General features: G+C 34.9%; 1 protein-coding gene across 1 annotated transcript in view; it reads right to left on the reverse strand.

Annotated features, from left to right (window-relative positions):
• The window catches only part of HDAC9 (histone deacetylase 9), a 662,132-nt gene that overhangs the window by 126,159 nt on the left and 513,943 nt on the right, over positions 1-22,030 (reverse strand). Inside the window, exons 20-21 of the mRNA XM_082692420.1 lie at positions 19,185-19,304; positions 18,741-18,842 (exon numbers count right to left, since the gene is read on the reverse strand). Coding sequence (XP_082548546.1) covers positions 18,741-18,842; positions 19,185-19,304 — 222 coding nt within the window. The remainder of the gene's footprint in view (positions 1-18,740; positions 18,843-19,184; positions 19,305-22,030) is intronic.

Raw genomic sequence — 22,030 nt, forward strand, 5'->3', positions numbered from 1 at the left:
CATTAAAGCAACACTACCCCTTCTAAGGAAAGTCAGAGCCAGAACAGCTCAGGGACCTGTTTCACTCCAGATTTTGGACATTTTCACAAACAGGTGCAGACTCCTCACACCAAAACCAAAAGAAAAGTGTGTACTTCCCATGCAAACATCGGTTGCTCTTACCACACCCATTTTGATTTGTACTGTTATATTTGAACTGATGTCATTATTTTCCCTTTATGGGTCCTTTCTATTCATTCATTCATTCTCTCATTCATTCATTCATTCATTCATTTCAAATCTACCTTAAAAGACACTGGAAAGAGAGGAAAAAAAGAAAGAGAAAGAGAAAAAAAGTCCTCTACTTTGATCTCCTTGGTGCTTGCTCTAGGAGGAAAAATGTACCCCTGTTGAATTTTTATATCAAGAGCGTTCTCTGGCCATACAATTTCTCTGAGAAATTTTCCACACTTGTAGAATGTCTCTGCTTCCCATCACTGGCTAGCATAGCCACTAATTTTATCTAAGGCTCATTATGTGGTATGTTGCACACCATTTCATTCAAAATCATGTCAATCCAAGGTATTAGGGTTACACATACCAAGGCATATTTACTATAAGGCTTGTGAGGCTTAATTTCCAGAGTCCTTTAGTCACACAGACACTTTCCAAGGCCCTATACCTATTTTTGAATTTTTCCTTCGTATTCTTTTTCCGAGAATCCCCATGATTATGTAAGATTGAGACACATAAAACAGTGTCTGCCCCAAGTAGTAATGCTAACATGCCTGTGTTGTATGAAATTATCCTTCCCTGGATGCTTGAGGAAGTGGTGCCTGTTTATAAGGCTTAAGTTAGCAATCCTGTGTTCTTTTTCTGCATGGTCAATATCTCAGGCTTTGTTCATTCTCTTTGTTTCATAGTAATTTTCTCTCCCATCCAGGACTGTAAACCTCTCGGGAGGCTGTGGGGTACTTTCGCATTTTCCTCCATAGCAACTAGGTTAGAGCTGAGCTCATATTAGGTCAGTTACTTATAAGGCAGCTTTCTGCACATCCACTGCTTATGAAACATGCTCCAAGCTCCACAGGCTGAACTGAGACACTGATCAGGCAATCAGAATAAAGCCATGCCATTTTTATATCACTGAGTAGCCATGTCAGGGAGAGCTTTGTCTGGGGACAAGTTTCTAATAAACCTCAGTTTCTATGGTATTTTCCCCACAGGCATACCTCCTGCCAGAAAGGAAGATGACATTGTTGAGTGTTAGTCTTGTATTATAAAGAGGGAAGAAAGTCTAATGAATCTAAGCATTCAGAAAACCAACTTTGAGGGGGCCTGGGTGGCTGAGTGGGTTAAGCTGCTGCCTTCGGCTCAGGTCATGATCTCAGAGTCCTGGGATCGAGTCCCACATCAGGCTCTTGGCTCAGCAGGGAGCCTGCTTCCTCCTCTCTCTCTGCCTGCCTCTCTGCCTACTTGTGATCTCTCTCTGTCAAATAAATAAAATCTTTAAAAAAAAGAAAAGAAAAGAAAAGAAAACCAACTTTGAGCTGATGTTTTTGTAAAAGAAAGAAAATGGAAAATAATTTGCTTTCATAAATATATTTTAAAAGACAGAATTACAGACATTCCATGCTAACAGAATTGTGAAAAGCTGACTGGATGATGTAATATAAGTCAATACACTGACTAACATTTCAGAGGAATTATATCCTATAAATCCAGGTCTTAACCTTTTACATGTACCCTTTGAAAATTAAAAGTGCAGTTTCATAAGAAGGCAAAAAAGGATAATAATTATCAAGAGATAATCATAACACCAGAGGAACTGTGGGCAGGCACTGCAGCCCAGCTCCTTGGTAGAAATGGGCAAACTGAAACACTGCAACCAGAAGTGGCTTCTTCTCAGTATACTTATAAATCCATTCAAGTTTATCTTGGGAATCCACTCAGTTTCCCATTTTGAATTAATGGTAAGGGAACATTCAAGCTTTTTTCTAGCCCCAACACTAATTTCCTGTGTGATCTTATAAGTAACTTGTCCAATGTATAAAAATGTTTAAGGACAAAAAAAAAATATTTCAATAGATGCAGAGCTTTTGAGATAAAGGAGACACTTCTTTGTTATGCCGGGTCCAAGAAAAAGCTATTGATGGTTCATGGAAGGAAGCATTTTGTAGGTCTAGTCAATGAAAGAATTCTTCTCTCAACTGTCATTTTGGAGAGAGAATTGTCGCACATCTGCCTTTCCCAGAAGAAGAAGTACAAGAATCTGCATCACATTTGGAACATTGCGCCTTCCAGCCACACCATGGTTTCCTAAGCACATCCCACATCTAGCATATTGGAGTCAGGCTCAATTTAGCCAAGAAAGGCTAAATTCTTTGTATTATTCAAGAAAAATATTTTCTTTCTTTCTTTCTTTCTTTTTTTTTTTTTTGGACTCTATTAAATGCCATAAAGGCTCACTGTCATAATACTATTTCATGTCTGGGGGTGCCTGGGTGGCTCAGTGGGTTAAAGCCTCTGCCTTCTGCTCAGGTCATGATCCCAGGGTCCTGGGATCGAGCCCCACATTGGGCTCTCTGATCAGCAGGGAGCCTGCCTCCTCCTCTCTCTGACTGCCTCTCTGCTTACCTGCAATCTCTGTCTGTCAAATAAATAAATAAAATCTTAAAAAAAATACTATTTCATGTCTGAATTCTTTGATAGAAAAAAATACTTTTTTATTTGTATTTTTTTATTTAGACTTTCCTTTCACTTATATAATTCAACTTACATGGACATCTTATAGACATTGGTTGAGTATCTATACATACAGTAAAATGAAAGTGCATTTTAAGCAAATGACTAAGGACTCTGTTGATTTATTGATTTGCTAACTGTAATATCATTTGAATAAATATCTGATAACCACAGTTGTGGATTAATAAAGTTCAGAATATCTGTACATCTAGAAACATTATCTTTAGAAACAAAATGACATTGCCACACCATGATACCACAGGGTCCACTTTCAAAGCCACTTTTTTTTTTCAACCAGAAAAGTAGTATGTTTTAACATTTACTGTCTTATTTCAGGTGTGCTCTCTTATCATGAAAGATACTGGATTAAAACTCTCCCTTACTGACATAAAGACAAACTAATTTCCCCCCTTTTCCCTCAGCAAAACATAGTCATGAATAACAAATGAGGTCTTAAAACTTTGTAAGTCCATAAATGGATTTACCCATAAAACCAATTATATGTTCACACTGCAATTAGTTGCTATTTGTAAGAGTTAAAAAGAAACAAATCCATGTTTTTAATGTGTCATATCTGATCTAAAGTAAGCTTGGGAGATATGTGCACATATTTAAGCTGAAACAAAATATATACAGTGACTGTAAAATATAGCCAATTTGCTATAATTTTGAATGGCAGTAACTTTATCCTAAGAAAATTCACTGGATGATTTAATAGTGATATCAAAGAAAACTGACCCTCTTTTCCCTTTCCCTCTCTTGTTGATTCTCTGTTTCTCCTTCTTTCTTTTTTGGTGTTATGACTCTATGCTATCTAAGAAACACTCAGATACAACCAGAAGAAAATGGAGAATATGGGTCACCCAAGTGCTCAGTTTATCTAATAATGTGATATACTATAAATAATATAGAACATGTTATAGAATATATTGTATTTATTTTTAATCTGATTGTGAGAATTATAAGGGTAAATGTATTTACTTTTATATTATGTTAATTAGTAATGAACTGTTTACAATGTTGTTTGTACCCTGTATGTCAGAATTTCCCAAACGATGTTCTGTTGAGTGTTAGTTTCTGTACTATTTGTAATTATTTGGAGAGAAATAAACTGAGGAGCAGGGCATTCTATATTTAAATAATTTGAGGAAACAATACATTAAATAATACAAGATTTCTTAAGATGAAAAATTATTCAAGTCTTAAATTTGCTTTTGCAAATTATTTATCTTTAAGGGGAGATTTTTTTTACACCACAGGATATTTTTATTGTTGAGAAACACTTCCTAGCATCCCCTGAATCTAGTGTTTAGCACAGTGTACTGTGGAAAATCCTTTTACTGGTATCTCAAATTTAGACCCATTACTGTGTTGTTTGGTCTCCCAAAGATCTTTGTGGTAGATGTCTTCTATCTGCTCAGGCTGCCATAACAAAATACCATAAACTGGAGGCTTTAAACAACAGAAATTCTCACAGTTCTGCAGCCTAGCTAGCAATCTGAGATTAGGGTGCCAGCATGTGCGTATATGCACTTTCCTCAGTGCCTGCACACGGGGGGTAGAAAGAGAGAAGAAAAAGCTCTATGGTGTTTCTTCACTAATCCCATCAGACCAGAGCTCTGACCTCACCACCTCCTCTAACTCTAATTACTTTCCTCATCAACCCAACTTTAAATACCATCGCACTGGGGGTTAGGACATCAGCAAATGAATTTTGGGGAAAAAACTTTTAATCCAAAGTAGTGTCTAATGAAAAAACAAATATTTTCAATTAGCTGAGTATTCTAAGACTTTTTTTTTTTTTTTTTCCTAGTGTGAGATGCTACCAGGTTCATCACTGCCAGAAGTCTGTCACGGACTCCTTAATTTCTTTTAGGAGAGATTAGGGAGTAGAGGCTCAGTTTTGTTTCCTAAGGCTGATTGCCCTGGGTTCTCCATATGGTTACCTAGATAGAGCCATATCCTTATGGAGAACTAGCCCAGTTCAGCCTGTGCAGAAGAATACTCAGAAAGGAGTACTGGATGAATGGTCAGCAGGATCATGCATAAAATTAGAATACAGTAATGTCAAGTTTACTTAAATAATGAAAAAATAATTAACTTTTTATTTCAAAAGGAGCCAAGTCAGTTGGTATCATTCATGAATTTCTTACCGAAAAAGTGATAAATAGGACAGGAAATAGGCCCTGATTCCATGTTCCTTGGCTTTTATGCCACGTGCAGGTCTCCTCACAGAGGGCTAAGGGATGAATAATTATTACTTCATTAAGATGCATAAACCATTTTTCTCAATTGGACCAAAAGAGGAATAGCAACAAGCTGCAGGAGGATGGGCTCCTTGGTGACACTACAGTCAACTCCTAAGAGGGAGACTACCTCGATTTTGCTTGCTTCTTGGTTTTGGAATGGATCCGGAACATTTTTGTGTAAGCTCTTTGTGAAAGACTCTAGAAGCAGGACTTTGTAGAGTCCCCCGAGGAATCTTTATTCCTCAGAGTGTCAGGACAATTCTCACACCATAGAAGGGTTCCTCACTTATTTCCACCTCAAAGGGACATTAAGAATAATCCTCCTTTTAAAAGAATCCAACCAGACCTTTTTGGTGTGATGATTAACTGGGAGGTATTGTGTGTGTTTGTCTGTCTGTCTGTATGTGTATATATATATATATATTTTTTTTTTTTTCTCACTATATCAGGTGCAATCATTTGAGCCCCTAAAAATAAATGTTCTTTCTGCAAAAAATAGGCACAAACAAAAATGTTTTGAAAAGTAATCACTTGTTTAAAAAATGGAAATTGGGCTTCTGTGTTGTAAGGAATGTATGTGCATAATGGTGAAATTCAATACTGGTAAATGATCTGACTACCTCAAAGTGAAGTTTTTGCCTTCCTACAGTGGCCTTTAACCCTGTCCTTTCCTCCAATCTGAGAAGAGCTGATGTTGATGGAACATATAATGGCCCCTTTCCTGTGTAGTAAAGTCAGCAATAAAGCTTAGTAATTAAGGGTACCAGGGAGGCCCAGCCCAGCAGGCTAGTGGTGTGGCGAACACTTTTAGAACTTCAAACAATATCAAAGTCACTAAGAAACGGGCCTAGCTCAGTTCTGGTTTGAATTAAGCCTCACTTCCACACGCACTTTTCAAATCCAAGCTCAGACAAGAAAGCCAAGGCCTTCTGGATTTCATTAGAGCCAATTATCTTATCTGTTTCATCTCAGGCCTGACCCTAAGGCTGGCAAACAGCTATTCAGTGCATTTGTGTGGTTGTTTGAGAAAGCCTCCAGTCAGCCAATGGCCCGAGGACCTGCTAATTAAAACACTGTTGCCCCCCTGCCTCTAGTGATTAAATATTTTCAAGCTTTTGTAAATAATTTTTCCATTCTTTGCCCCAAGCCTCAAAGGTCCAATACATGCAGTAATTTATTTAGTTTGTCAGAGAATACTGTTGGAAATAGGGTCATAATGGAACCTTTGGAAATTTTTATACGTCTTCGTACTTCTGAAAGTGACAGTTTATAAACCAGGCAAATGTGTATACTGTTTCTGATGTAATTATGCCCTAATGGCCTTTCTCCTTTTGAAGTGATATAGTGTATAACAGGCTTACATTTTGTCAATAATCATATTTCCTCAAATGTCAACATGATATCTAGCATCGGAATTTAATGAGATCATTTAAGTCCTAGAAATTATATCAAGGTATAGTGCCTTCGAGTTTTTTGCCTGAGGGTGGGTCACAGTCACAAAAACTAGTTTGGGAAGAAGACTAATCGAATTCTTGCTTGCTCTCTGTGGCAAGCAACAGCTAAAGAACACAATGAATTCTTTCCAGAACAAACTTCAGAGAAATCAGTGAGTGATAATATGATGCTGCTTCAGAAATGAAAATATTCAACAAGAATACCGAATTAAAAACTTTCCCTTAGACCTAATTTATATACAGTCACAGTGATCTGAGAATTTCAGGATGATACCTACCTCACAACTGCATTGTGGGGAGGAGGACATTAAGAACTTCCTTTATAGCTCTGACATGCCCTAAAGCACATAGGATGCCACCACAGCCCTCCTAACACATGGACTTCCCTGTCTCTGTGTTCCTCAGGCTTCATATGGCCACAAGCACCGAAGTGCATGACGCTCCAGGCCAGCATGGACCAAATACCAATAGAGACTGTAGACACAACATACAGACACCTTTCTTCCCTTCTACCCTGGGCACAGCCATACAGACTCACAGCTCTTCTAAGCCAATCTAGTCATGTTTTATTGGAGAAAAATAAAAATTCAGGGTTTTGTTTGTTGTTGTTGTTCTTTTTGAAGTATTGTAAGAAAAAATGTCAGCAGGCTCATTAGCTGCATCCAGTGTTCACTAATATACCTATGAAAAAGAACTATGGCACTGAACAGTGCTGTTTCTGTTGTTCTTAAAATGACACTTCGGTCTTATCCTAAATAATAGGCTTTTAATAAAAACATCCACCAAAGGCAAACAATTAAACAATACATAAAGCACCAGGGGGCAACCTCGTGGTTTAGTTACAGTCTGGAGCCATTCCAGAGGAGAACATGTGGGTATTTTACAAGGAACAATGCACTTTTCCAAAGTTATTATAAAACAACAAAATTTTAAATTGGGCCTCATAAGTCCTTCAACTTTGGTACAGGATTTCATGCTCAGCTCTGATAATGGGAGGAAATCTTTAAATAACGAATTTCTTTAAAACCATGTTTAGAGAACTGTGTCAAACGTATTATACACAAAAACATACATACACACATATATATTTATGGCATATATGTATATACATGTCCATATACATACATTTATCTATATATAAAGCAATGATATATATGTATGTATACATGTATGTATGTATATATAGCAAGTATTATTTATAATGCAATATTGATATAGATCACAGCCATTTTAGAAGACAAAATATTTCTTAAGTTGTAAAAAAAAAAAAGTTACACTAGTAAACTACTAGGTGAGTCATCCTTCTTGCCAATTAATTAAATATTTTTCTCTTGGATTTTACATATAATTATTTGTTTTTTATCGACTATCATAGCCTCAAAAAAAAAACAAACTAAGTGGAATATATTAACAAACTTGGGCAGACTTCAATTCTCTGAAAAATTCAGAATGTACTCAAACAATTTTTAACTAAATCAGTAAAATATGACACACACCAGATTTTATTATTTCTAAACCTGTCTCTTTCACCTGCTATAAATTATACTGGTGTAATTGTGTTTATTGGCAAGTAGGCATCACTGAATAATTTCTGCAATGTTATTTTCAGTCTAGAAATCCTGCAGTATAAAAAGAAATTAACAGTATCAGAAACTCGCACAAAGGAGAAAACTTGGATGCACAGCAAAGTCAGGGGCCTGATGTGGTAACTTTAACAACTAAGAGACTTTTTCTGAAACTGAAAGCAGAGGGTCAAGTGACCAACTTTCTTTCTGTTACAAAACTTTTAAATTATAAATTTATGTCCACTCCATTTTTGCTCTGGATTGCAAATAAACTCCTCTTCACTATTTTGCCTTTGACTACTATTCAAGTAAAAATGTTCATTTGTTTGTGAAATTCAGTCTGTTATAATAACTCCAATATGGCTTTAATTTCAAGAAGTTATGAACCAACAAAAAATACACATCCTAGGTAACACAGTATTTTGTTTTCAAGTACAGCAATATGTATCTTTAATAGGTCAGATAATGTATAGATGCTCTTTTCTTGCTGGACTTTCCCACAACTGTCCTGGTATGTAAAATATCTCCAAATTGAAATGTAGGTGGATTTAAAATTCTGCTAAGATTGAAAGGTGACTCAATCATCCATTGTACCTCTTCTCCTACTCACTTTTTAAATTGCAAAATATAATGGCACAATATCATGGAAATGTATATGCAAAACATAATGGAAGTGTAAAGGCAAGAAAGTTATTTTGTTAAGACTTTCCCATTAGAAGTTATGTAGTTCATAAACCCACAGCCCTCCATAGGGTTTCACAACAGCAACGCTGCTCTTCAGAGTAGATGTTTAGACAACCAGTCCCAAGACTGTGGTGCCCACAAGAAAGATGGGCAGATCTGTAACAAATACAAGGAAAAGTCCTCACCCTCTAGAAGAGTGCCAGAGGAGTTTAAATGTCTGCATAAATGAGAACAGATGTTCATTTACAAGCTTCATCTACATGACATCAAATCATTGGGATGAAGTCCGGAAAACTGAGTCTATCATCCAGATGTCTGATGTCATGCAAAGACTTGGACTACTTTCTGAAAGTCCTACCTCCCAGAAAATGGTGTAAACTTCAGCCCTGAACCTCAAAAGTAGTATCTGAACAGATTTTCTGTGAACAGAAGTTTCCCAAAGATGATTCCTCTATCTGGAAAGGTTAATAAGTGAATTTTTTAGTGAACATTATATTTAGCTCATTCTCAAAAAATGAACTATAAATTTAAATTTATGGTATGTTAAAAATTTTATCTCTTCTTTCATATTTAGCATCTCAAAAAATTTAGTTATAGCAAACTTCAGGTATAAAATCATGGAAATGAAGGGGTATTATTCAGTTTTAAGAAAACACATCTAAGGGAAGCCTGAGTGGCTCAATTGGTTAAGCAGCTGCCTTTGGCTCTGGTCACGATGGTCATGATCCCAGGGCCCTGGGATAGAGTCCCATATTGGGCTCCTTGCTCAGCAGAGAGCCTGGTTCTCTCTCTGCCTGCCCTTCCCCTTTTTATGCTTTCTCTTGCTCTTTCTCTCTCTCTGACAAATAAATAAAATCTTCAAAAAAAGAAAAATTAAAAAAAAGAAAACACCCAAAGGCATTGAAATTTGGTTAACAAATAGCTGTCCAATGAAATATAGAATAACTTCTATTTGGTTTTATCTTACCAGTAAATGAAGCATAATCTTAAATATTCACTAAAATTGTGAAAAAGTATGACTCCAGAGTTTAATTATACTTTTATAATAATTAAATGCATAATTCCATTTTTATAAAATGATATATTTATGCTAATGAATTGATCCGAGTTGTTCAATAGTGCAAAAGATCTGGCTTTAAAAGCTCCATAATATTTCATGGAAAGCTTTCATCTTTTGATATCTCTGAGTACTACACATATGTTGAAAGGATTCTGTGCAAGGCAAGAGTTTTATAATCCATTGTTCCATCTTGAAAATAAAAACAAGTCATTTCTAGACACACAAATTGCTGTCTTTCTTAGAACGGCTAGGGAAAATATTTAATTGCACATAGCTACTCTTTTAATTAGTCCTTATTATTTGGAAAACTGTACCATTGTTACACAAATTCCTGGAAATTTTTGACTTTAAAATTTCTAAGTCAGAAGGGAAAAATGTTGTCTTAAAATTTTTACAGTGAATCTGACCTTTTAAAATAATAATAAAAACTATGTTGTAGCATTTGAACTACTTTAAATAGTTCTTCACTGAAGATAATATAATTCATCTTTCAAAACTTCAAGCACCTCTAGATACTTCCTGGACTTTTTACCTGAGCTCTATACTGTCCAATAATATCATATCTCTTTGATGCTCAGCTCAAAAATGAAGTTTGCAAGTTTTCTAAGGAAGACAGGTGTGCATAAGATCACTTTACTCCCAGGGTCAAAGAGCAGAATTCTAAGGGTATCTAGAGACACACACCTATAGAAATTGTAATTTTTTGATGAAAATTGGTACAATATGTTGCACAGATGAAAGAGAAAAAAGTATTGTTAAACTATACTTGTTGCTAAAACTAAAGAGCAGATAGAAGTGACAGCTTTCTAAACTTTATTCTTATGGATCTTTTTCTCCGGACCTGTTCTGATAAAAATTCTCAAAACATTTCTACATGCTGAATATAAAGAAAAGAATCTGGACAATGAGTAAAACTGTTGCTCACACCAGCAATAAATTCATATACATTGCTCTTCATTGAAATAAAATACCAATAGATGAAAATCATTACTGCTTTGTTCCCAAGATTGATTGACAAGTTCGGATTTGAAGCCCACATCTTCTTTATTAGCCACGTCTTTTAGAAAGAGAAAATGTGGGCTTGATTTGTGAGCTATGATAAATGGTCTGGGAAAGATGGTAGTAGGGCCAATTTGATATGTACAGTATTTCATATTGGCAAATTGCTTCAAGAAATTCCACCCTCTTTCCCAAAATGTCTTCAACATCCTTAGGAAAATACATACTATCATGAGCATAATATATGTGGTTGTCACTAACAATTGAGAATCCATTCCAAGACTGGGAAACATCAACCACAGCTCTTACAGACAGAATAAGACCCCAAATCATTTTGCAGTATTGAGTATGATTTTTAGATGACAACAAATCATTATTTATTTCAAAATTGAATCTAAATGTTCATTTATCACTCTATATTCCATTAAATTTTTATTTGGTATTTCTCCGGTTCAATTATATGCTCATTTCAAAAAAATCTAAATGTATACATAAAAAGAAAATATTTATTTTAACAAAGAAGGGAAAAATATATTTCCCATTGTAAATAGTTTGGTTTCAAAAGGAAGAAAAATATATGGGTTTCATTCCATAGTCTCCCTTATTATTTCAGATGAGGTAGGAAGCACAACAAGAAGTGGCTTGGGAGTTATATGATACAAGGGTAGTGAAAATCTAGGGCTTATTTTCAATTTTAAAATAGTACTACCAATTTATATGTCCAAATGAGACGTTCAATAGATTAAATGCATTTGCAAAGAATTTTTCACTACATTATTGTTTTGTCACTCCTACTCTTGAAAGAGGAACTTTAGTTTTAGAGCTTAGGGCCAAAGGAGTCTGTCTCCACATCCACACTTGTTGCCACTGAGTCCCTGATCATCATTTACCAGCTGTGTGACATCAGGAAACCACTGAAACTCAAAAAAGGCTTGGTATCCTCATGTACCAATTGTAAGCACTCAGCTCAACTACTTGTAAAGATGAAAAGAAATGAGCTACTAGCAAATATTAAGTTTTCAGGGAATAGTTTATATTACCATGCTATTATTATCATTATGTTGTTACTTTTATGATGATATTACTTTCCCTTTTCTTAGCATTAAATTATATTAAAATATAAATAACAGACATAAAAATATTTACTTAGTTGCTATTACCAACAGAAGAGAACATATTTATTATGATCTCATCTCATTTCTTCTTTTTTTTTTTTTTAAAGATTTTATTTATCTAAACAATCTCTACACCCAACATGGGGCTTGAATTCCAATCCCAAGATCAAGAGTCTCATGCTCTACAAACTGAGCTGGCTAAGCACCCCTCATTCCATTTCTCAGACAAGATTTAGCAACCTCTTTTTCAACCTCTTGCATATGACAAGAATATTTAGATGCCAATGATCTAAAATTTATTAGAATATTAATGATATGTTTGTTAAAATAATGAATAGAGAAAATAAAATATTGTACTTACTAATGTTCCCTGACCAAAATTATCTCCAATCATTCCATGGTAAACTAGACCTGCTAATTAGCTAATGAACACTTGCTCTACAAATAATGACAATAAAGGGCTCAGTTCTTTGCTTTCAAGCTACATGTATATTCTTCATTTGCCACAAGTGGGGTAGGAATCATGGAAAGCCATGATTCCTACTTTTTTATTTTATTTTTTTTTAAGATTTTATTTATTTATCTGACAGAGAAAGACACAGCGAGAGAGGGAGCACAAGCAGTGAGAGTGGGAGAGGGAGAAGCAGGTTTCCTGCCAAGCAGGAAGCCCAATGTGGGGCTTCATCCCTGGACTCTGGGATCATGACCTGAACCAAAGGCAGATGCTTAACAACTGAGCCACCCAGGTGCCTCCATGGTTCCTATTGTAAAGATGCTACATCTAGAAGAGAATCTAGTTTGATGAACTGAGAATAACTATGCTATCTGGCCAAGCTTCCAGTCAGTCTTGTTTTAATGGATTTTCAATTTGCTTTTATCATTAAACAGGTATGAACCAAAGATAGGTGAAAAAGATACAGACTATAAGCATGGTGTATGTAGTCAAGTGATTGGACTGCTTTGATGATGTAACAAATATGTAACAAATTTTTAAACATTCTACTTTTTTTTTTTTAAGATTATTTATTTATTTATTTGACAGAGAGAGATCACAAGTAGGCAGAGAGGCAGGCAGAGAGAGAGGAGGAAGCAGGTTCCCTGCTGAGCAGAGAGCCCGATGCGGGACTCGATCCCAGGACCCTGAGATCATGACCTGAGCAGAAGGCAGTGGCTTAAGCCACTGAGCCACCCAGGCACCCTAAACATTCTACTTTTGTTATGTGGTTGAAGTATTTTAGCAAAGGCTACATTTGCAAGTACAAATATTTTGATTAGCGATACTTCGTAAGTCAATAAAGAAAAAATAGTTTATAAAAACATAACAAAAATTTCAACTAGATATATATTTTCTAGATTAGAAAACTCACTCAAATCCCCTTTTTCACTTGGCATACTAACAGTCCCAGAGAGATAGAGTCATTCAGAGTTTTCCCCTGAGGTAAATATTCCTGAATAACTGGTATTTACAGATCCTTTGCCTTTTGGAAATCTTCACCATCAATACATTAATTATGGTACTAAAGACTATAACACACTGGCCTGGAGAGTTGTTATTTTTTAAAAGATTTTATTAATTTATTTTGAGAAAGAGAGAGAATGCTTGCATGCAGGAGCTGGGGGGAGGAACAGAGGAAGAGGGAGAAGCAAGTTCCCTACTGAACAAGGAGCGCTAAAGTGCTGCTACTAGATCCCAGAACTCTAGGGTCATGACCTATGCCCTAAGCCAAAAGCAGACACTTAGCCAACTGAGCCACCCAGGCGACCCAAGAGTTGTTATTTTTTAAATCACAACTTGTTTGAATCTAAGGAACCCATACCAATAGTTCTATCCCACTCTTTTAACTAGTTGTCATAGTGTGCCAAATGAGTCATTTATTATTTCAACAAAGGCTTCTGAATTTAAGGGGTTTGTATTTTATTTTTTGAAATTAAAAAGCCACAAAGAGATTGTCATTCATTCATTCATTGGATAAAATAGGCAAATTTCAAGAACTGCTAGTATCTTATTTCCACACTGGAAATTGCTAATCACTTTTTTAAACACTCAAAGATGCTGTCCTCATTAAATTTAATTAGAAGCATGAGCTATTGTCTCCTGTCCACTATGAAATATTTAAGTGCTTTTATATAAATGATCACTCCAACATTTGCAGAACCGTTAAAAAATTCATCTTTAGAAAAAAATGGTATGACCAGTGCTCATCTAGTCACTATAGATGAGATACAACAATTGGAACTCTCTCTCTCTCTCTCTCTCTATATATATATATATATATACTTATAATGTCAGATATCTTCTCTTCATTCAATAAATATTTTTGTTGAATACCTTCAAAATATACATATGTATATTTCACTTCACTTCAAAATATACATATGAATATGTGTATATATATATATATATGATTTTTTAAGAGAGGGAGTGTGTATGAACACGGGGAGGAGTATAGGGAGATAGGGAGAGAGAGAAACTTAAGCAGGCTCCACACCCATCATGAAGCCTGATGTGGAGCTCCATCACGACCCTGAGATCATGACCTGAGCCAAAATCAAGAGTCAGATGCTTAACTGACTGAGGGGAACTCAGGTTCCCCTGGAAACAATATTTTGAAGTGATTGAAACAGAGAGTACTTAGGAGGCATTCGACAAAATATTTATTGAATAAAGAAAAGACATCTGACATTTTAAGCAAATGAATGGGTATTCAAAGTTCCTTGTAAAGTTCTCGAAGGGCCAAGAGATAGTTAGGTTTTGGACTTTTGCTAGGTTTACTTAATACCAGGGGTTTCCAATGACACTGTAACCAGTATCATTCCTTCTTTCTTTGACTCATTCATTTATTCTTTGATTTATTCAGTCAATATTACTTAACAGCTCCTTTTTTGCCATGCTGTGTACTAAACATTTATGACTTAGACTTGGGATGAAGGTCTTACATTTTGGTAAAAGTTCACTGTGTTTTATCACTCTTTGGTCTTTTAAATCGTGAATAGTAGAAAAGAGCAGCAATGTGGTGTGAAAGATTTTAGAGATATAAACTGAGTTCACACCCTGGCCTTTACAATTAGAAGTTCTGTGCCTTATACAAAGCACTTAAGAATTAGCTATAATGTTTAATAATAATTTTTTAAATGATTTTATTTATTTATTTGAGAGAGAGAGAGAGAGAGAGAGAGAGAGCAAGCATGAGAGGAGAGAGGTCAGCAGGAGAAGCAGACTCCCTGCCGAGAAGGGAGTCCGATGTGGGACTCGATCCCAGGACTCCAGGATCATGACCTGAGCCGAAGGCAGTCACTTAACCAACTGAGTCACCCAGGCGCCCCAGCTATAATATTTATAAAATTTCTAATCTAAGACTTGGCATGTAAGAATGTAAGACCTCAATCAAAATGTAATTATTTTATAAAATGGTAGGCTTGGTGGCAGGAAGGAAGGAGACCCCCAGGACTCCCTCCCCCCCTCCTTTATTTATTTATTTCTTTTAGATTTTATTTATTTGACAGAGAGAGAGCACAAGCAGGAGGAGTAGCATGCAGGCATGCAGAGTGAGAGGGAGAAGCAGGCTCCCTGCTGAGCAAGAAGACTGATGCAAGGCTCTCTCCCAAGACCCTGGGATCATGACCTGAGCTGAAGGCAGATGCTTAACCACCTCAGCCACCCAGGTGCCCCTAAAATGGTAGCCTTGGAATACCTTTTAGTTCCACATAAAAGATATTTGACATTAATGAACATTTTAAAAACTCAAGAAAAATCTTAAATATATCCTTCAGTAATTTGGGGGATAACTTATAGCAAACATGAAAACTTTTTGTTTGCTGCAATAGTCTTTTTGCTACATAAAAAATACATAATAGAAACAAGAATAATATACATGACAAATGTAGGCTGGTAAAATAAGCAGCCTCCTTACATCCCCCTATAGCTTCACAGAGAGAGGCTTTCCCTTCAAAGATACTTATCGCAGTCCAGAAACAATTAAAAATTAAGAAAAAAGAAAAGGCACCATTTACTTTTCCCACCATCTCCATATTGTACACCCACAAAAGATGCCAAAAAGATCTCCAGTTTTAATACTGGTAAACAAGGTAACTACATGATATTACGAAGCATATGCTTATAAGGTAATACTACATCAAAAATTATATTGGAGTGTATTTCACTAAAGCCCCAGATTAGAAAGGAATTTATATATTCCCATTCTTTGCCAACAAAAGTTTATGGAGTATGATCTCTATTCCTGCCAGGCAATCCCACCCTTATGCTCTTAAGCCAAGATAGCAAGATCATTTCATGTGTAAATGATTTTCACAGTCTATTCTCTCTTTCTATTATGAGTACCCCCCACTCCAATTCCTTTACCCCTTGAAAACCCCCACTCATCTTTGAAAGTACAGTCTGAACAATACTTCCTGAACAATACTTCCCTTCAGGAAGAGTTCATCATTTTATCCTCTCTATGTCTAATCATACCCATTTTCTAGAACAGTGAGTATCACTTCTTTTATGATTCTTGAGAGCAAGTCAGCTCAAAATTCCAAGTGCTTATCACTGTGCCTGGAATACAATCTGTTGTATGAATCTTTTTGAATGTATGACTTACTTTCTTGATTCCTCTATGAGAAGCTCCTAAGTACTTCTAGTCATACAAGTCGAACAGCAAACACAGTATAGTTCAAAATTAATTATTATGGTTTAAATCTGGTTCCTAAATAACTATTAACATTAAAAGATGCAGTTTTACATTTCTGCAGTCTATCTAAATAATACTGCCCCCTCTAATTAAGCTTAGAAATGGTAACTGCAGTGGAAACTATAGAAAAGTTTGCTAATATAAAGTGTCCACATTCAGGCAACAGGAAGGTACCAATCTTGAGGATATTAAGTCACGTTCAGGAGCCCTGATTCACTTAATTTTTATTCAAAAAACATAACATATACTTAATATATGTTAACATGTTACAATAGATGTTATATAATAGATGTTATAATATGTTATATGTTAATATATACTTTATTGTAATTAATATTAATACTTATTTAATTATTTAATAAAATTATTGTGTTCACAGGGGTTCTTTGTAAACATTCTTACCCATCATTCACTTTGTGATGTGCAAACAAGTAGTACAAAATATAAATTCTCCTTCCCTGCTGGGTATGCATAATTCATTTTTAAGTAAAGCCATAGTACCCCAAATAGTATTATGATAATAAAAAACTAAGAATTCGGTATTATAGATCAGTGGTATATAATCATTTGTTACAGGAAGATTGAGAACTTAATGTATCATGCAAGTTATCAAGTTAACTTGGTAAACAAATAAATTCATATGTGATATAATATTAAAGTCTATTATCCCATTAGAGTTCCTCTAAGATACGAATAACATTTAAGTTGCAAATATAGGTAAACAGAATTTATAATAATGAAACTCTCTTAATAATTAATATTTATTATTTATTATCATTTCTTAATAATAATGAAAGTCTCTTAATGAAGTTTTTTTTTAGTTTTATTGTAAATTAACCTAAAATATCTTCATAGACAACACAAGTCTTTAAGTAAAGTTATTTCAGCTATTTTTTCTATAAATAGTGTATATATTTGAATATAAATATATATATTTTTGAAGTAAAAATCTGGAATGTGTGTAGAATTTTCCTTAATATCCCCAAACCAAACCAAATATATTTACTTTCAACGTATTTTCTTGAAAAAAGCGATTTTCTATCATTTTTCCTAGGCCTGTTTTCAAATGAAAAATGACTCTCAAATGAGAAATTTTAAGTATGCATTATATATAGGACAGCAGAAACTCACCCACACTCACTTACTGAAAAATCTCCCTATTATTTCCTTACATTTCAAATGTATTAGCAATAGGATATTCCCCCTTGGGAACTTATAAATGATAAATTTTAAAATAATGCTTTTAAGGTTTCTTATGTAGTTGCTGGTTTTTGTTTTCAACTAAACAAAACACCCCCAAATCATGCATTACCAAAGGGTTAAAATCTCCTAAAATCTTGCAAGTGACTATGTATTAACACAATCTGATATTTCTCTGTAAAACAGTCCTTTCCAAGAACTGAAAATATTTTTTTAACGCTAGACAATAAAATATGCCTTTTTCTAAAAAAAAAATTCAATATTCAAAAAGAAAGCTTTTGATTTGTTGCATTACTTGCTTAATTTTAAAAGTTCTTTGTTTAGAAGGACCAAGTAGCAAAATACACTATATATATAAATATACATTTAAATTACTTGCTGCATTTTGTACAGAAACTGAAAACTACTAATTAATCAGTTGATGTTTAATGTGAGAGGTAAAATATTTTATGAAAGAGAAAAGTCATTTACTCTCCCATGAAATGAGATGCTTAAGCCAACATTCCAAAAGCAAGCTAGCTCTGCAGAACCAAGAATATTGAGTGGTGCTATATGAAAAATGAAATCTGTAGTCCAGTGAAGTTTGGGAAATGCCTGTTCAACAAAGTTATGTGGGTAATGAAGGTCTTATTGGAGCATCTAGTATGCTAATGTCCATTCTACATGACAATATTGGTAGAATAGGCACGAGTTTCCAGAATTACTTAATAAATTTTTTCCCCTTCTCATTTTGGCAGAGAGGGCATAGAATGCCTGGGCCATTGGCCAATATACCTGTACAACTACAAGTAGGTCTTGATGTACCTTTTTTCTTACACATATTCTTTATGTGGCTTTGGAGCTATATTCAGGTCCCAAAACAAAATGTTTTATGAACGTTTAATGGAATGGCTCCTTTAGCCACTTTCCCTTATTTAAAACTTACATTTCTCTTTTACATTTGGTGTCGTTTCAATGGACATTTCTTTTCTAATTTGCTAGTTTCAGAAAAAGAAGTACCAACCTGAATGCTTCAAGGTACTCTACATCTCCCATGGGGGGATCAAGGCCACCTGTCCAGGCAATATTTATATTGTATCCTTCCCCAAGGCCTGTTCCAACCTAGGAAGAAAAAAACAAAAACAAAAAACAAACAAACAGAAAACCCCACAACACAGTGGGTAGAGGAGGGTGCAGGGAAGAAAGCAAAAAGAGAGGAAAACAAACACATGTGAGCTCTTGAAACAAACATCAAACAACATGTCAAATCAGCCCAACCTTGCTTGACAACCAGTGCTCTGGGTTATGCACTTGTTCTGCACTGGTTCTTGGTCCCATGGGACAATTCAGTAATCTCGTGTAATTTAAAACACCAGCAAAGGACAAGAAAATTAGGGGTAATCATGCAATGCAATTACCTGAAAGATAAAAATAAAAGTGGGGCTCTAAAGAAATAAACCGAACCTCATTTGGGGCTCCACTGCCAGGGAAAAAGTTCCCTTCATCATAGCGATGGAGTGAAATATACAGGATGCTGGGGTCAGCATAAAAGGCCTGCTGTGTACCATTTCCATGGTGAACATCCTACAAGGAAAAGAAAACAGATGACAAATACAGTCATGTTAACTGCGTGGAGACAACTTTTCTGATTTCTAGTTCCCATTCTACCCCACCCTCCTTCTCATTTTCTGTCTTCTCACTATGTCCCTCCTTCTTTCTCCCGTTCAGCTTGCTTCCACACCACCCCCTTTACTTCCTGAACTTTCAGGCAAATTACCCTTTAATGCACTCATTTTTTAAACTGGCTTCTAAAAATCAGGAAACCACAGCGAACATGCCCTGGAGACTCCAGATGAGCAGTCATTGAGAAAGCCCAGTCCTTTGGTACAATTAGATATTTATACACCGGCCCTTTGTACTCTTTGCTTCAGTGATGGAATCTCGCATCCTGTTTTATGGAGGAATTTTATGACTTATTAACTGCCAACAGTTCATAACCCCTCAGGCTTAATTAACTAGCCTCATTGGCCTCTGAAGAAAGACTAATGTTTAAACTACAAACTAGTATTCTGCAGAAGGATCTATGGCTTACAGAGCATTTTCACAATTCTTGACAGAACACTAAACATACATGTATGCATTGATTTGCCAAGTCCCACCATTAAGGTCAAAGGCTTTGCAACCAGCTGAGTAAATTGGCCTTCTTGGAGCATTCAGTTCAGTTAGCAATCCCTCAGCAGTTAGAATTACTTCAAAAGAGACGCCAGATGCAAAAAAGACTTCATACTTTATTTTGGTAAAATCGTGATGGCAAGAGTTGAAGACACAGGAGCATGAGCTCATCAGCTATTAAATCACTTGGGCCACGCAAAAAGATGGCACAGAGCTTCATGCAAACTTGTCCAATCTACCTAATTTTGATATTCTATCATGGCTCTCCTCCTTAGCCTCCTTTCTCTTCTTTTTTGTCCCCCCACCTCCATACCACACCATCCCTTAAAAAAAAAAAAAAAAATTCCTATAACATTAAAATGAATGAAAAAACTTTTAGGACATTTGTATATAATAATGATTTAACTCTTTACAGTTATTTGCTGGTTCTGTTGTTTTATGATATAGACATATACTGGAATTGCTGAAAGAGATATAAAAAATAAAACTAATAATAGCATTTTTGAAAATGTCTTCACTGGAGGACCTCAAGTGTTAAGAAGCTCAAATAATATGTTTCCTAGTATCTCCTGAACAAAATAAAATAGAAATAAAATAAAATAGAAATTGAATCTATTTCTTACACTCAAACTTATAGCCATCATATATTAATTTATACTTAATATTCATTACCTCTTTGATCTTGTTAGCAAATCTGTGAAGTAAGGTGGTGGTCATCACTGCTCCTTACTGAGGTTTATATAACTTGTCTTCACTTCAATCTTTAGTCCAAAACTCCCTCACTAAATACCACTAAAGCCTCCCTTCATTGGATTCTGAAAGCCTGCATTGAACTTATTATCCAGTGTAGACATACACTAATCATCCCCTCTTCTTACATTATACACATATCCAAAATCAGTTAAGGAATCATAAAATATTGGGGAAGGTATGCAACCAGAAATTTGTTATGGCTCAAGGCATACACATCAGGGGAAAAAAAATAACTTACTGAAAATATACTAATGCCTGGATTTCTGAATGATCAAAAAAATAAAAAATAAAAAGAAGGCAGAATAGCAAAACTATTTTCCTTTACCTGAACAAAAATGAAACAAACTCACGTCTTTGAGTTTGCTGCTAGATACCGAGAGGGTGGACAAACAAGATACTATGAAAAACAACAAGGAAGAAATGTCTGCATTTTTACTACATGATAGAATTTTTAGTCAGCATTGAAAGAAAAATTTGCTCTGGCCCTTAATGGGTCTACACTTTGAAAACCAGAAAAATAATGCCTTGATTACTTATATTTCTGTAGTGATGCTGTGATGGTTTATTTAAAAAGGTCAAATAAAAGATGATGAATTGTCTTAGATATAAAATCATTTATTTTTGAAAAACATGTTGGGTACTCATTACATATACTTCTGAATAAGAAATATAATCTTGCCTATATTCTAGTAAAGGTTCAACAGACATTATTCATTAAAATACATAAATCCATTCTGAAAATACTTGGATAATCTTTGGTTTCATGTTCATATTCACAAAGTATTTAGGAATAAAGGTAAACCTAAATATGCCTTCAGTTTTGGGCAACAATTTATAGTGTAAACTTGAGAATACTTTTTCAGCTTTCTCTGCTGCAAAATATTTATAAAAAGTACTTACTACTCAGGTATGATCTCAGAATTTTCTCTCCATAACAACAAATATATACTAAACTAATGTAAGAAAATTGTTGGTGACTGTGAGGAATTACTACGGTAATGAGATGAACTGAAATACTAAAGGACTGAAACTGACCTTATTTCTAAAATATACTGGGAAATGCTGAAAAATCATTTCAATATTTTTATTGGTTAAAAATATACTGTGAAAATTTATTTTCTATAAGGATTTAGAGCCAATATATTCTCATTATAATGTTAAAAGAGCTTTAAATAAATCATCTATTTGACCAGCTACTTCGTCACTTATAATTATTTAGTATAGGCACTTTTGACAATTATTAAATTTTGTGCTTAACTAACAATGAATTTACCCCAAATCTAGGTCACATGATGTGACTTTTTAATAAATTAAATCTAAAAGGTATTATTTTCAACTGAAAGTCACATTGCATAAAGGCTACCTGAATCATACATGCAAATCCT

Source organism: Mustela nivalis (genome assembly GCF_964662115.1).
Source record: "Mustela nivalis genome assembly, chromosome: 12".
Classification (NCBI taxonomy): domain Eukaryota; kingdom Metazoa; phylum Chordata; class Mammalia; order Carnivora; family Mustelidae; genus Mustela; species Mustela nivalis.